The sequence below is a fragment of the Siniperca chuatsi genome, linkage group LG8, assembly GCF_020085105.1.
Source record: "Siniperca chuatsi isolate FFG_IHB_CAS linkage group LG8, ASM2008510v1, whole genome shotgun sequence".
NCBI lineage: Eukaryota > Metazoa > Chordata > Actinopteri > Centrarchiformes > Sinipercidae > Siniperca > Siniperca chuatsi.
In genome coordinates, this window is record NC_058049.1 from 6,913,680 (window position 1) to 6,931,458 (window position 17,779).

General features: G+C 38.0%; 1 protein-coding gene across 1 annotated transcript in view; it reads right to left on the reverse strand.

The window, feature by feature from the left end:
- The window catches only part of rxfp1 (relaxin family peptide receptor 1), a 68,422-nt gene extending 56,350 nt beyond the window's left edge, over positions 1-12,072 (reverse strand). The window contains 2 exon segments of the mRNA XM_044206175.1: positions 6,701-6,838; positions 11,734-12,072. Of these exon segments, the coding sequence (XP_044062110.1) occupies positions 6,701-6,838; positions 11,734-11,776 (181 nt within the window). The 5' untranslated portion in view covers positions 11,777-12,072.
- Between the last annotated feature and the right edge of the window lie 5,707 nt (positions 12,073-17,779).

Below are 17,779 nucleotides of genomic sequence, written 5' to 3' on the forward strand. Positions count from 1 at the left end.
TTCAGCAGGAGTTTATGACTGAGGGAGGCCATTTGAGAAATTTGCACTGATTAAATCCTTGAAAACACCTCCAAAATTATGGAATCAAGAAACCATTAAACTCTTCTGTGAAAAGCCCATAATGACAGAATAAGGCTCTCCCTGTTTCTAAAATCTGCTGGCTCAATCAGACATCAAAATGTAGCTTGATGGCTCTGTTTGCTGGAGAAAATAATTAACTTATTTTATGTTTAGTTTGGTTCTGTGGCTTTAAGAATTTGAGGAATTAGGTATTTTGCACTATTCCTTTGAAAGAGATTGATGCATTTAACCTTAACACTTATCCAGAGGGAATTAGGGGCTTTGTTGCTCAGGGATGCTTGAAAAGAGATTGTCAGTCTAACTGCCCCAAGATGATTTTATCAGTGTCCCTCAAACTCTAAAGGTGAGCAATGTGTTCCTCCTGACAAGGGTATTATCCAAAAGGTCTGGAGTTAGAGGCCGATGTAAAAAGCCTCTTTGCAAATGCAGAAAGCATTTAAAAGTTTACTTTGTTGCTAAAGGTGCAACTGCTCATCTCCAATAACTAATTTCAAGAAATGTTTATTGAAATTTGCCAGATTAATATTCAAAAAACTAATTGCACTCTTAATTAAGGTTGTCGTTGGGCCTCGCCTAGCCTCACCATGTGTGAGGGACAAAAGACAGGCCTACCTGGAGACTTGACTGAGAAACAAAGAATAGACAGTAGAAAGGCGCCAAGCCGACACAGCCGTTAATACATACCTAGATGTAATATTGAGACGAAATCTCGCTTGAAGCCAAAGCAAGATCTCAGTTGAATCCAAACACTGGATTCCCATTGGACGGGATGCGCAACAAGGTGCCCGTTGTCTTTTCCACAGTAAACTCTTTTTACGACAGAAGCTGCATCACATCTTTCTCCACGGTAACTCCCATTACCACAAGAAGAAGCTTTTCACGTGAACTTTATTTTCCCTAGGAAGAGTCTTGACTCGCTGGACAAGAAACAGACTATTTTGTGTTTGCTGAACACCTTTGGATCCTGATCATTTACTCCCCATAACGATCCTGTACCTTCTGAAGGAGGAGACACGGACTGACCGTTCCCTTCATGGAGAGCAAGATCACCACTGAGCCCCTCTCCCTACCTACGTCAACCACTGTTTTCCTTTGCTGCCCCAAAAGGAACAGTTTTGCCATTGGGCCCGGCTTTGTCAGCGTCTGAGCCTGAGAGAAACTCCGCCGGACAGCTCCAAAACAAAATGATGCATCAACTGCTAGTCAAGAGCAATTTCAAGTAAGAGGCTTGCGTCTGGGCAGAGAGCTGTGTGTTATTTAAGTTTCATTGTTGTGAATTGTGCTTTGCTTATTTTGTAAAGTGACGGGCCGCTGCGTCCGAGTTGCTGTGCGTTTTTCTTTGTGTTTAGCACGTTCCATTTTGTATTGGTACCATGCCGTAACAATGTTAACTTGGTTAGCTTTAACCACTGTGGGAGCTAATAACTGTGCTTTATTAGACTAAGGTCCAGTAAAACGTTACTTATACTTTTGATAGTGTCAAAAGTAAGCTATAAAAAAGCATTCAGCATGCCCCCAGTTTGGGAAAGCAGACAGGAGTACCAGCATGAAAGCTAAACAATGCACTGCGGTGGACCTGGGCAGCAACAAAGCGTATTTTAGCCACCTGAAAAAAGGCTCACCTAAAAGAAAATCAATATCAGTTTAAGTGTACGCTATATTTAGAATATTTTCACCGCTTTATCTTGCCGTCAGACAGCCTTTCTGATGGGAAACTGAAGCCTTATATCGCTCTCTTCTAAGCCACCACCAGACTCCTTTAACAGTATAATAACTGTTTTTGTCAGTGGGGTCTAGTGGCTTTGGAGAGAACATATATGGATCTAACAGCTTCAGTTTCCCATGGGAAAGGGCTGTCTTACAGCAAGGTAAAGCGGCAAAAATATTCTAAATATAATGTACACTTAAACAGATTTGGACTTTTTTAGGTGGCTAAAATACGTTTTGTTGCTGCCCAGGTCTATTGCTTAGCTTCTGTGCTGGTACTCCTGTCTGCTTCTCCAAACTGGGGGCGTGCCAAATGGCATCTACTGTAGGTATTTATACAGGGGAAACTCATGTAGACCACTGTACTGTGTTTACAAGTGAAGCAATATTAGAGGAAAAAAGAAATAATTTAGTATGTGTTCAGTAGCTTTTTCTGTACCAGCACTGTGTACAGGTAGTTAATAAAAACAAAAGAAAAAAAATTAAACTATTTTGTTTGTCTAGGCCTTTTTTTGTTTTTGTTGTGGTATTAAAAAGGGGTATCAAGTACTGTTTTTTTATACTAGTATTGTATCGAAGTTTAAAATTATGGTATTGTGACAACCTCAGTCTTGATAAGTAAGCACTTCACATTTAAATTTGATAATGAATGAATGAAAAGGACAGCTTAAAAGCCTCATTCTCAAACCAATATGGAAATACCAAAACAGTGTTATTATACAGCATTAGCATTCATTTTACGTCATATTTAAGTCGTATTCACTTTTAGCTCTGTTTTGTTCCCCACCAACTCCTGAGAAAAATATTTGGCTCTTTAGCTGCTAAATGCTCTACTAGTTCATAAGCTAGTTGCTAACATTGTCCCCCATTTGGTGCTGGACAGATGGTGTACAGTGTTTTTGGAATTTTGTTTTCCTCCTAAAAACAGCTGCCTGCTGCTGGAAACGATGCTGATGAGAGCCATAAGAGTAAATCAAAACACTGAAGTTGCAGACCCTGAAGCAAAACAATGAGCTGAAAGATGCTAAACCGCTCTGTAAAGCTGAGGGAAACTGAAGAGTCAGGTGATAATTATCTGTGGGTTCACTATGAGTGACCCCTTTCACATTCACATAAGTATTTTTCCCCATTGTAAATATAAAAATATTAATTAGTGCAGTTTTAAAGTTCAGGAGGTGTGTGAGAGGTGGGCAGATATTGAGGATCTTGTTGCAATGTCTAGGTCGACAGTAGAGGTCAACACGAGTTCAGTCATCACTTGCGTAATACTTTGTTAAATATGTGGACATTGACAGTTTTCAGCCTTATTCCCATGTTTTAGTCATTGTTTTTTTCTGTTACATCCACAATTCTTGCCAGTGTTCTCTGTTTTGCTATAGCCAGCTGCAGCACCCTGACTTGCTTCCACTATCCACTGATTCATTATTTTTTCCCCTACTTTTTTGTACACTGCCATTCAGTGTAATTCTGTTGCTGGGCAGCTTTTTTCACAAGACAGTAAGGATTTTAATTTGGAGAGTTAACACTGAGTTCCCAGTCTATTACAGGTAGGCACACCTGAGTACTAAGTACAGGACTGAGTACAGGGCTGTGGTGGGGGACTTTGTCTCATGGTGTGAGCAGAACCATCTGCAGCTCAATGCAACAAAGTCTAAGGAGCTGGTTGTAGACCTACGAAGGGCCTGGGAGTACACATGGACAATAAACTGGACTGGGCTAAGAACACTCAAGCTCTTTACAGGAAGGGCCAAAGCCGTCTCTATTGTCTGAGGAGGCTGAGGTCCATCAACATCTGCCGGACAATGCTGATGTTTTATGAGTCTGTGGTGGCCAGTGCTATCCTGTATGCTGTTGCATGCTGGGGCAGCAGGTTGAGGGTAGCGGAGGCTAACAGACTCAACAAACTGATCCGTAAGGCCAGTGACATTGTGGGGGTGGAGCTGGACTCTCTGTCGGTGGTGTCAGAGAGGAGGATGTTGGCCAAACTACATGCCATCTTGAACAGTGTCTCCCACCCACTCCATGACGTGCTGGTCAAACAAAGGAGTACCTTCAGCAGAAGACTCATCCCCCCAAAATGCACCACAGAACGCCACAGGAAGTCATTCCTGCCTGTGGCCATCAAACTCCTCCCTCTAAGTGTTAGTCTATATGACCCTAAGTCATTAAACTGGACATTGGATCATTAACATCACTGAAATACTTGAAATAATTGCGCAATATTCTGTGTTAATACCGCTCTGCAATATACCCTTCAGTTTAAAATTCCCTATTTATTCATACTTTTATTACTGCTGTGCAATATCCACCATCACATTATAATCTTAATAGGCTACACTTTACTTGACAGTTCATGCACTATTACTTACTACTTGTATTATTACATTGTATTATTATACCGTACATACTTATCAACAGGTAAATCCACTTTGGACCGTTGACTACTGAGAAAGTGTTTCTGTAATCTAACACTGTGTGAGTCAGCAATTGTATTTATATTTGTGATGGCATACTGCTAAATATGTCTGGAGACAGGAAAACGCATTTTTTTCTGTTAATATAAACGGCAGTGAAATGGTTCTAACTTTACTGACTACATAAACACCAGCACTTACTGGGCACAAAGCTGACATTAGCTCACAATCCTTCCTGCGGGATGACTAAATTGAGCCTGGGGAATGAACGGAAGTCAGAGGAATTCATAACTGTCATTTATTATAATTTGACAGCTGTTTTATAAACTGCACCTGTTTCAGCACAGGAGTCATGATTGATGAATGTCACCTCAAGATAAATTCAGGAAATCACTCATGCATAAGCCTATTTTCACAAACTGGAGCTGCGGGTAAGCAGAGTGGAGGAGACTTCAACATTAAAAGGTTATCATTTTTAAGTGTTACCTATAATATTTTAATTATTATAATTCTTTGGATTGAAATTATATTTTTTATTTTGTTAACAATAACTCTGTCATGTCCCTTTGAATCATGCAGATCTAGTGTCAACTGTACGTGTAATTACTTAATGATATATTTTTGGACACCCTTCATAAATTAATCTGTATCTATATTGAACAAGTCTTGAGAGTTACACTAGACTCAAGAACAATAACTGTAACAGGTAAAACAGGTTTTATTTTGGGTATGGGTAAAACTTTATTAGAAGGGTGAAATTAATGGGAGAGACAAAAAGAAAACAGAAATAGAAATTAAAATGTACAGTTTTACAGACTTTTATATTAATCTTTACCAAATTGTATAATCTTTTAACAGCTCAGCATGTAGAAAAGTACAGAAGGTCAGTTGCTGTTAAATCCTGGTGCCGTGGCAGATGAGTTAAATAATTAATGAAGGTATCTACACTGTGCATAAAATACACAGGGTTTTGGAATTGGACTGCAAGCCTCAATCAATGAGTTGTACTGACATGGCAGAATCACAAGTGAACATAATCCATTTAAAACATGGATTACGCAATCTGTTTTTTTTTCTATTTCTCCAGGCCATTGTGCACGATGGTTTTATCTATCTATTACTATTATTATACTATATGCAGTTATGGGTTTGAGAAACTGGACCTGTGCCGAACTCAAAGGTACACTAGAAGCAAATCAACACATTCAAAAACAATGAGCATGCAATATAAAGTGTGCCTTGTGCGATAGCTGAATGTACATTAGCAGTTGATAAATTCTGAAATTCACCGTCATAACGTTATACTGGAAAATATGCAATGTTACAACTAAATAGTGCTAAAATATATTGACATTTAGAAGGACTAAATTATGTCCAACAACAAAAATCTCCTCAGATAGGGGGGTCTGTATATCCATGTAGTATCTTAAATACCGAGCTCAAACAGGCTTACAAGGCAGACTATCAATTTCCATGTGCAAAAGGTGTGAGACCAAATTTACAAATTCTAGGAAAACATGAATAGTATATTCTGTATGCCTTCATACTTGACATGCATCAACGTGCACTCAGAGCACAGGCTGAGACGGTCACGAAGCTTGCCAAAGCGTGCACTGCTACGTCCTGCAAAACCCGCCCATCCGGGTGAAATACCAAGTTTTTAGGGAGTTCTGGCGACCTACAACACGAGCATGAAAGCCCCCTGTTGCTGATTGGCTGGAATAGTGTTGTGTGGCTCGGTCCAAGCCACTTTGTTTATTTCCCATTTACAGAGCCAGGGCTGTGTACAAACATTTTTTTTCAGTGCACACACAGAACGAACAGCTAACAGACCGTGAGGAGATATTCGCTGAATTTGACTAAAAGTGTATTGGATTAGAATTGCTGACCTCACCTTTAAATGTCTTCATTGGCTGTCTAACAGCAACAGTCTTATGTTTTACTAGTGCAACCTAATGCATCTTACTACTGGCCAACATTGAAAGTAGTGACAGTGACTTCTGTCTCCACAAGTCTGCCATCTTCACCAAAGGAGCATAGTGAGGCTTCAGCAGAGGCGATGGACAGAGCTTACCACTACAGCACTACTACTACTAGTAGTAGGCTAATTTCTTTGTACTTCGGGGGCATAAAGTAAGGAAACATCACTTCTTTTTGTTGGTCTACAGGTTGGCATCACTTAATTTATTCTGGAAAAGGGTACCATTGCATTGACCACTACAGACAGGGACCAGAATCAAACAATAGTATAATAAAGTTGCTGTACATATACAGTAATTTACTTTTTTTTTCCTTTTTTTTTTTTTTTTAAATTGATGGCTTTGTGTAACGTTACTTTTTAAAATTAGTCCAACAGCCCATTTGGAAACTTTGATTTTCAGTGTACGTGTCAACTATTATTTAAGTGCCCCACAGAGGTGGTATATCGCAGATGTATGCATGAGGTTATACAGCACATGGTCATATTAACATTTGTTCAAGTAAAAACAATGACTTACCACAGTTCTCCTCATCTGCTTGATTTCCACAGTCATCGATGCCGTTGCAGTGCAGGAGCTGAGGGAGGCACACTGTCAGGTTGCCACAGGGGAAATATCCAAGGGGGCATGATGCCTTATCCTCTGTGATATTGAGTGCTATAAACAAAGTAGAAAATCCATGAATACGATTATGAATGCAAAATGCATGCCACTTGTCTTTATCAGAGACATATTGAGAGCCCTTGTCAAAGATTTCAGTAAACATGTGGATTCTGTGCATCTCATTAAGGAAACCTTTGTATGCATTTGTCCAAACCCATGTCACTGGGCTCTATCAGCACTTCTGGGAGCTGTTTTTAGTACAAACTGTTGTATTTTACTTCAGAGTCTAAATTATGTAGAGACACAGAACAAACAGTACAGACTGATTAATGTGGTAAATGTAAAAACAGACTTCATACTGTATGCCATGCAAGCTGGGAGATAAAATTATTCATTCCCTCATCTCATCCTGCCTTGATTATTAAAATTCCTTATTCATGTGCCATAGTGAGTCTGCCTTATCATGCCTCTGGTTCAAAATACAGCAGACAGGCCAATGACAGCCAGCTGCAGATCACACATTAGACCTATGCTGTCAACCCTGCACTGGCACTGAATAAAGAAGAGAAAAATAATTTATGATTCTACTCATCATCTACGAGGCACTTGATAGTCAAGCTTCATGTTAAATCATTGAGTTGTCATGTCATTATGTCCCAAAAATGACCTCTCAGATTAAGACCATAGTTGTGATATGTTCAGTATGAATAAATATTATGATTAGTTTGTGGGAAATAAACTAAACATATCACTTCACATACATGTATTTGGCTTTACTTTAAAAACATAAAGAAACGGTATCAAGAAGCAGTCACAAAGAGCTTGGGTTGCTTCAATACACAGAGCTGATTAATGACATATTTTCTAAGTTGATAACATTACATTGGTAATTTAAATATACCGCATCATATTATTTTACGAGTATCAGTCTCTAATTAGAAGGTACAAATCTTAAAAACACCAGATGAAATTGTAAAGCAAGAGTGTTTTCTGGTTTAATAATTTTTAATTTGACTCTCTGCAAAATAAATATAAATGTTCGTTAGAGATGACAGGAAATGAGGCAAGACTGCAATTCATGGTCGGCAACTTAAACCACTAGGCCACCAGGGGGTGAACAATAAAACTTGAATGAACAATGACATTTTATTTAACAGTGAATTTTGGAGGCAGTCTCTCAGTATCAAGAACCAAGGACTATTTGCTTGACCCACATTTTACATAAACAGTGATATAAGGAGAAATCCATCATAGAAGAGGAAGATGCACCTCCAGCAGCTGTAATAATCCATAATGTAGTGCGGCCACACGGCATGTTGGCATACAGTAATTTTAGTTGATTCATCATGTTACCATGTGGTGAATAGCACGTAGTAGTCACCTCAGGTAATTTTGACCAATGTCTCAGGAGACACCTAATGAAAAGTACTGTTGAGGTATTACATAATTAACACTCAGCGTGATGAGCCATGCCTCGAAGCGCAATAGATCAAAAAGTGAAGAAAGAAGAAAGAAGTTACTTTCTGCTTTTTCAATCTACCTACGTGTCCAAAGACATATGTTACATTTTTCATGAAGAACATGACCGCTGGTCCTCTTTGACGGGCAGCAAAAGTGAAAACTGTGGATATTAATGTCTCCACCTATATTTAAAAACTGGAGTGGGCCGAGTACGACATTATATTTGGATATTTGGGGAAAGTTTTCTACCTACAGTACCTTGTAAACCAAAGCGATAAAAGCACGTCAATAATATATTTATATTTTATACTAGTTTTGATGCTTAAGAAAATATTTTTCCTGCTTAAGAACAAACTGAATTTTCTGTTCTCATTTTCTGTAAGACTTTGAGGTCACGTAACACAAATTTTCAAATAGTAAAAAAATAGTTCTCTCTCTTTCAAAGATTATTCACAAATATGCTTTTACTTTTTTTATTTTGCACATCACTCAAGGTTTGCGACTTTGGTCATTTATAAAATAAAGCTAAATGTTATAATTTTACCTCCACTCTTTTTGAAAGACATTCTGGGAAATATAGAAAATCATTAACTGAAGCAGAAAAAGTAACTATAGAAGAGCTAAGATAAGTGAAATGTGTTACACCTTTTAAAATGTGTCACAAAACTCAAGTTACTGATGAAATAATACATCTAAGTGTATTCTGATAGCATGTTTTTATTTTGCTGTTAAACTCAGACTATTTGTTCATATGTGCAGTGCACAATTCTAAAGTAATATGGTGTTCAATTACAGCACAAGAGATCTTCATTCATTATTGGCTTTCCCTGGAGTATAAACTTGTAAATACTTGGTAAATACTTGGCAAATATGAAATTCTTTTTAGAACCAGACATCCTCCACTACATCACCAAACCAAATTATTTAAATCTAGGGAACTCCATCGCAGCAGATGATAGTTCTGAGATTACATAATATGAAAGCATGAGGAAGCAGTTGATATTTTTACGATTAGTGAAGAAAAGTAACAGCTATGATACAAATATTTCTTAAGTCCAACAGGAGGGTACACCATGCAAAAAGTAACCAGATGACATTACTGGTTATTTTTCTTTTTAGTTAAGACTGTATGTGTGTTATGAATAATTTCCATGGCTTTGGAGCAATGAGTCCCCAATGTTGCACGTCCCTAATAAAGCTTGTCAGTCAAACTTGAACCTTTTCAGCAGGAAGGTGGTCTTACACTGCCACAAAGGCATCAACTCTCAACCAGCTTCTGTGCATTGTCAGAGTTAAGGGGGGCAGAAGAGACCATAAAGCTATAAAACTAGAAATCAAAAAAGGATGTCTTGGATCATTGTGCAGCAGTGGGCATTTGACTGTTCTTGCTTTACAGTGATGTTAAAGAAAATATCACAAATTAAAAATGTACTACAAGTGCAATACATATTGCTAAATATAAATGTGCATCATATTCATATCACATCTTAAGTTGTGTCTATATTTCTTTTCTTCAATGATACTGTGTTAGTGTGCAGAGCACAGCACATGTACTGTAGACATTTATGTGCAAATTATAGTATCGTAATATTCTTATGATTGCAAGGTAGGTTAAGACTGAGAAATATTCAGTCTTCATTGCGCAGAAGATCTGCCATAAGTATTCAACATTTTTACACCACTAGTTATCTGTCTTTCTTGGAATATGAAATAAGAATATGTCTGATAAAAAGCTCAAACTGCCACTGTCGAGTTTGCTTAGATTGTCAGCCCCTGGTCTTTTGCTTGTGGAGAGAAAAGGAAAATTGAGAAAGCACACTAAATAAGTGGAAACAATGATTTGCTAGGCTGGACAGCCACTCAGATAGCTCTCTCTCACTGACTGCCTCCACCGCTGATTCGATGCTAAGTCAGCCAAACAGAAGCTGATAAGGGCCACCTACAGCCAGCAGTGCCAGGCGCATCACAAAAACCACGGGCGATGGTTAGCCACGGACACTCAGCGATGGCTCAACAATGCCTGATGGCAGACTGTGAATCAGGGTCCAAGAGATCTTTAGGGCATCACTCTCTGGGCTTCTGAACAGTAGCCTATCAACTGTTGACTGTGACACCATAAAAAATGTTTATTAGTTACTTCCTACTGCAGGAGATACATTTTTCACAAGGTTTATGCCAGTTATGGTTTTGAACTGTCTCCCCCCCACAGATCTTGGATGCATGGTTCTAGCTAGAATGCAAGCAAAGCAAAACAGGGTTATGCAACATATTCCTGTCCTGTGCCTTACAGTATCGTGACTGCATACTGTAAGCAGTACGAATGTGTTTACTAGGGCTGCCCCATTTATAATCAAACTCTTTAAAAAAAACAATATTGCACTAAGCTAAACTGGTCTACAGCCAAACTAAAGAATGCAATTATCAATTAAGATGTCTATAGTAAACATCAGATTCCAGTGCTCCAAACATTTTCTATTCTATTGACCCTTCATCTTTGCAGCGGTTCTGTTTAGGATTTGAAACTAACTATTTGAAACTAAAGTATGTCAATTTTTGTGCACATTGGTGTGTTTCAGAAATGTGAAAGCTCCTATGCTCTATGGACTGAAAGCAATATTTTGACCTCACAGGGTCTTGGTAAGGCAGTCTGCCCCAGCAAAGAATTGCTTTTTTTAGTCAGTACAACATTGGCAGTTTGAATTCAGTGCGTGGATATCTTCAGTCCTCCAGGCTTCACAAAGACCTGTAACCCCACACTTGCCCTTAATACAGGAGCACAGAAATACTGGCCAGTGACTGTCACCGGGTCACACATTTACTGTTACAGTAGTGATGGGTCCAGCATTACACTACTCATGCAATGCAATGGTTCTTAAAAAAGCTTCAAGAAGGCAAGAAACCTAATACATATGACATAAGGAGATCCCCAGCACTACTGAGCAATCTCACACAAAATACAAATACAGGGGATAAACACACTAAGATCTTCAGCCCTATTGCTACACATTAGTGTGAAACAGGAATGCTGTCTGTGTTTAAATCACAGAGTATATAACTGAGGATATCTCATAACATCACAGCCTCCCACTGATTGCAATCTCTTCCACTTCCAGATGATTTAACAATATTCAGGCCGTTATTTCACAGTGGGTGGTATACTGCCTCCAAAACGTTAATAAAGCTCCCTGGTGTTTTAAAACTAATACAAGGAATATACAGCAAAACCACTGTTTAGAGATCCCCTTCGACAAAAACCCTCTTAAATGTCTCTCGTAAAGTCATTCTGCAATTAACAGTTTCTTTTAGTAATCGGTGCAGATTTCAGATAGTGACTCGGATAAACTCAAGGCTACTTCTTTAAAAACCGACCGTCTTGTACATTTTATGCAATCACAGCAGATTTGATTGACCGATGGCTTTTAAAAGGCAAGCATTGAACTTCAACGACTTCACGTAAATTCGTGAAAAAGAGAAGTTGCTGAACTTACCCGACACACCATAAGCGAATATCACAGCCACATAAACTTGCATGGTACCTCTTGGAAGTTATTTTGTGAAAATCGCGCGGGTGAAGAGGGAACAGTGATATTCTCGACTGTTTACCAAATTGGGAACCTGTGCGTAAAAATAACACAAAAAGTTTGTTCGCGTGCGGTTGTTGTGTGATAAACGCCGGACCGTGCAGATCCACGCGGGAGGAGCTGCTGCAGGAAGAGAACCTGTAGTCGCTTCGCAAGGTCGACTCGGTCTGCAGCCAGTTCCACAGAGACAGGTCTGAAGACTCAGTTCCCATCATCTGACGCACGAGCAGCAGCAGTACAGGTGCAGCGCGCAGAGAGGGGTGGGAGTGAGAGAAGGAGAGAGAGGGGGGGGGGGAGGCATCTATCTGGGGCTCAGAAGAAGAGGGAAATTCAAGCTCTAAAAGAAACAACTGACCTGACCGATGCTGCTCATCAAATGCTGTGCTGATTTGCATTCAAGTGCTTATTGTAGGCGTCAACAATCCAGGGCCAGTGCTATATATACATATAAAAGCACTTCTTCCCATGTGTGTTTTGATGGGGTCAGAGGGCTGATGCATTTAAGAGCATTGCAAACAATCTCCTCGATTACCGTAAGCCTGAGACAGCTTTCATGTTTTATTTTTCAATAAAATAAAACAATCCTGCCATGATTACCTCAGAGATTTCTCTCCTGTGCTATACATTTTAAACATTCAAAGTAATCAGCAGCAGAAGTCCAGATGATGTTGCCAGTTTATCCTTTGTCACTATGTGTTCACATAAAAGACTTGCTGGCAGGCAGTGGTTTTGGTCTGACAGGCAGGGTGATCCATGCTTGAAATCTCATTCCCAGTGTTCATTGGAACATCTTATCTTTTTTCACCCTCACACAATATCTACCTTCTGAGTCTACAGTAGATGCCAGCATTCTAGCCTCTAAAGTCTACCCTAGTGCATTTGTACAGATTCTCTTATCCACAGTTTTGCATTACAAGAAAAGTAAAGAATGCTTGAAGATTTACAGCTGCATCAATCAATATTTTATTGTAGCAATGGATAAAATGATTACTTGTAATGTGAAAGAGGTCATTCATAGTTAGGTAACCACAGAGAATTATCACCCCTCTCTGTAAGTCAAATCAGCTCTTGGTTCATTCTCACCGCTCTCATTAGCATTGTGTCCAGATGCAGCAGGCAGCTGTTTTCAACAAAAAAGCAGTACGCTACCTGCTCAGCACCAAACAGCAGACACCTTAAAAATGTGCCAATACATATATGAAGATTTAAACTACAATGTTGATAGAAATACAATTATTTGAGAATTGGCTTGGTTTAAAGCAAATCCAGGATCCCCTTTTCTGCACAAAAAACACATTTTTGTCTGTTTCTGCAGTGGACCTTTTGACAGTTATCTGAAAAGTAGGTTGAATATTTCAAGGACTTTTTTGAGAGTGTACTATACTAAAACACTTGGCTTTCAAAACATTAAATGTGTTTGTTTCTAGCAGTTTAGAGCCTCTGACAAGCCTCAGGTTGTCAGATCATTAGATACAAACGAGCCTGGGTGTTTGACAAGCTACAGTAGCTTGTAATGTTTTGGCAGTCAATAAATTACTTGAATTACACCACTGAAGGCATCCTCAAACACATCTTTAAATCTCTTCTCTGTTTTTGGAAAAGGGGATTGCATATTTATTTTTAGGTTTTGCTGCTTTAGTATTCAAAATTCCCCTCAGTTGTTTTTTGGTGGATGTGCGTTACAGCCCTGATTTTACAGATTCAAAAGAAGAGGGATAAATAAGGACAAAATACAGGCATGACTAGGATGTGTGGGGTGAAAAATGTTTCTCTGAGATTTGTAAGAGTTTTGGAAGACACAGACAAACAATGTCGTCCTGTCAATAGGCGCACCATATGTGTAATTGGCAGTTACAAAAGACATATTTTGTTGTATAATTTGAAAGACTAAGTGCTTTATGATACTCTTTGCTACATACACATTTTGGTGAGTACTCAAAAAGTATTTAGGTTTGATACCTAGCTCCATAAAGGACCTTTTTTTCTCTGCCAGAATTTTAGACCTTCATGTTGGGAAATTTATGAATTTTGATATTAATTTGAATTAATAAAATATGAAAAATCCAACTAATTTAAAAAAAAAATGCTTTGGGAGATTGAGTGGGAGTGGGACTTGAACTCATGACCTCAGTATTTCTACAGCCCTGGTAATAATGTCTTTCCTTTTTAGCTAAAGGAAGAAAGCAATCTTCCTCTCCTTGATATACATTTGAAGGTAAAAATAAACCTTTTTAAGTGATTAATGTAATTATTTAATGAACAAAACTGAATATAAAAGACTGCACTGAAAAAATAGCAGAATAATGATCATCATGTCAGACCCTGACATTGAATTAGAGGCACGTCGTCACATCAGCTGAAAAGAGTTCTGTACAGCTTGACTTTTCCAAAGCTATTACTGATATGGAGAATATTCAAAAGCTTTCAAAATGTGCATGAAAACGAGTTTGGATCCTGTAGTTAAAGATAACATTTTACAGTTATTAGAACGCACAAATATCATATACCTAATGACTTTAAAACTTCTACTACAGAATTGGAACTAATGCAGTTTTTGTGCTGAGACGATATTTGACAGGCTGAAGCTGAAGTTGTCATTCTTGCTGTGAATTTAGTTAGTGAAGTTGTTTTTCTAGTTCACTGCATATATATTGCAGGAGAAAGAGGGGCTTGGTTGTAAGGCCTAAAATTGAAATACTGATTTGAGAAGGAAACATTTTCAAAACCCAACAGCATGACTGGATCAAGTTGTCTGTTGTCAGTATTGTTATTAAATTATACATTTTGTGTTACAGCTTTCTAAAAAACCCATGAATTAGAAAAATTATCAATAATTCAAAGACACATAAAAATAAAATTGATGTGAAAATAAAAATACATTTAACTAGTGTTGAGTGAGAGCTACAGTGTTGATGTGTGTGAGAGGTTGTTATAAAATGACACGTATGTCACAGGAGTAGCAAAGCTTGTCAGCATTATTAGTCTCTTTAACATTTTCTTGTCTCATGTTTAATTGTGGTCAGTTGTTAAGTTTGACCTTTGACAACTGTCAACACTTATGAGGTTATCTGAGTTAACTTCTGTATGTTTCTTCTGTTTCTGTTTTGTGTGGAAAAGCATAGACACGAGCTACACAGATCTGAGCTATCAATATCTTACTTGTGTAATTTATGATTCAGACTGCATGTGCAGTATTTGCTTATGTTAATAGCTGGAAATATCATTTTAGGTCTCATGCTTTGCTGTTGAATAAGAAGTATCTTGCTTGAAATATAGAAACACTCATAATTCTCAATTTCTATATTTGACGATACTCAACTTGCACATCCAGGGCACAACTTTGGTTTGCAGCAGAAACATATAAGGCCTGACACTTAAAGGCATTGTATTAAGACCGCAGATATTTTCTCTGCATATTTGTTAATCTAAACTCATAACAAGGACACACACTGAAACAAAGAAAAGGCATCTAGGCTAAAAGTTATTGACTGAAAAGCTACAGTTTGTCAACTTCCAACTAATAGCCATATAGCCAGGTCTTAGCTAGGCAATAATTTCAGATATTGTATATTTTTAAGTAGGATTAGCTGAATACATCTTATTTTAATAATTACAAGTAATGCTACTTGTAATTTTTGTAGAATAAGGGATGGTATGGGTAATACTAGCTAGCATTAATGTTAGCCAAGCTACTGTCTTGAAATAAAAAAAACATATTCGTAGAGCATTTTTACATTAGCTAATACACTTATATACTGCTTCATTTATTTAGCTACCTTATTTAGATTGAAATTTTCAGTTGACAGCTAACTTTAGAATTTTGTTAACCTAAACTGATATCTAACTGACACGTTATATCATAATTTGAAATATGTGCACTAACCTTTTGTTGAAATTATCATAAAGAAGAAATAATGACAGTTAAAAGGCAAGATAAATGTCTAAATTAAAAAACGAGTGCAACAGACTAAAACAGGGTTACCACTGACTGATTAGGCCTGCTCGCTGTAGCTTTCCTCTCCATTACCCAGCAGGTCAAAAAAAACCTTCAACATAAAAGGTCCCATTTTCTGAACAAATCTGATATTTAACTTTTTTGTGGCAAAAAGTAATTTGATTTGGAGGCATGAGCCCAGGGTTTTTTTTTTTTTTGATAAGAGTGTATATAACAATAACAGGTCCATAAAAGCTCAAGGCCACAACAATAGAAAATATAAATCTGAATCTGAAAAATAAACCATTCAGTCTTCTGCTGAAATCAGCCTTGACAGGGCTCCAGCTGGCTGCCACATTTAATAATTTGTTCAGTGAGAACCTGCTGAAAAAAGGAAAAAGCATCATGGGTATTGATCAAGACCTGTTGCAGTTCAGTCACGCTCACATTTGCTAGATGGTCTTGCTTGGATCAATATTGACACTAACACCACCCACAGTTTGGGATATGACACCCATGGTGGCCACCCATGTACAGAAACAAAAAATTGCAATGAAGGTCACCCATAAGACAGAAGGTGAAGATTTCAGGCATTTCGCCGACAACGAGCAGGTGGGTGTTTAAGCTCCAGATTTGCGCAAGCTCTGCAAAAGCGCTTTGTACTGTATACGGAAATGATTCTTGGCAGGATACTTTTAGCATCCTTTGTCTAACTAATATAAATTCAGGAATGGAAACATTAGTGTGCAAAAATGGAGAGGCAGAACTGGATCAATCTCCTGAATTACTAAACAAAATCATGCCCATTTCATCTGAAACTGCCCTCAGTGTTTAACAGCTAGAGAAACACTACTATCACAGCAGGGCACAATTCAAAGAGAAGAGACATGGCTTTCTTTTGTGAATTTATATTTATATGGGTTTAGGCTAGTTCTTATGCAGCAGGCTGTGAGAGGGAATTTCGCCTCAGGGTTATGAATAACAAAATGAAACGATTCACTCAAACTACATTGATGGAGCAAATTGCTCTACAGCAAAGTATTCCTCATCCAAGAGCGCAAAATGGCTCTATTTATGTAAATTAACTGAACGTACATAAAATACCAAATTGCACAATTCCCAGTCATTGCTGCATTGTGCATGTGATGTTTACATGCACACAATAATGCAACAATTGCCTGTATTACTTTTAAGTCTGATTAACCTGTTTACATGACTGCATAAAGTGACAACTCCTCATAATCATTTCTTTTACACAACTGAAGTACTTAATCAGCACTGAAATACTGATTATCCGGAGATAATTAGAAACCAGGCAACTGGTCTGATGTACACAGAATGTTCATGCATTTTTTTATGGAGCAGCAGCCTGTTGATAGTTGTGCAGGATTATCCACATGGGATGAGTGTGATTGTGAAGCATTTGTAAAATACCTACCTCATTCATAAATTTACATTTCATCTACCAAACTAAAGGTAACAATATACTAGTTCTTGCACCCCAGAAAGTCTAAGAGTGCTTTCACACCTGTAGTTTGGTTCTTTTGGTCTGCACAAATGAAAAAGAGATATGTTCTTGCCTTTTAGCTCTGATCCGGTTTGTATTCACGCTGACTTATTTCAAACAAATCTATAGCAGTAAAAATTAAGGACTGACAGGTAACATTTATTGAATAGTTTTGGAGATCATTATCAGCGTGACATGGATCCATGAGAGGAAATCAATTTCTGGTGCCTGACAGCAAGTCATGCTGCATTTTACTGCACTTTATGTTTATTTATCTTCTCTGATGAGCTCACAAAGAAATAATTGATTATGAGCATTAATAGTATGGACTGCAACTAGACCTCGTTTATCAATGACGAATATGTAGAAATGGGAGATAATATTACAGGGGGACTTTCTGTGTGGTCACTACATTTCAGTCAGTTTTTAATGACAAACTCTTTAACACTCTCACTCTGTCTAGCAGACAAACCACAACACACTTCACTTTTAACTGCTTTTTTTTGAAGGAT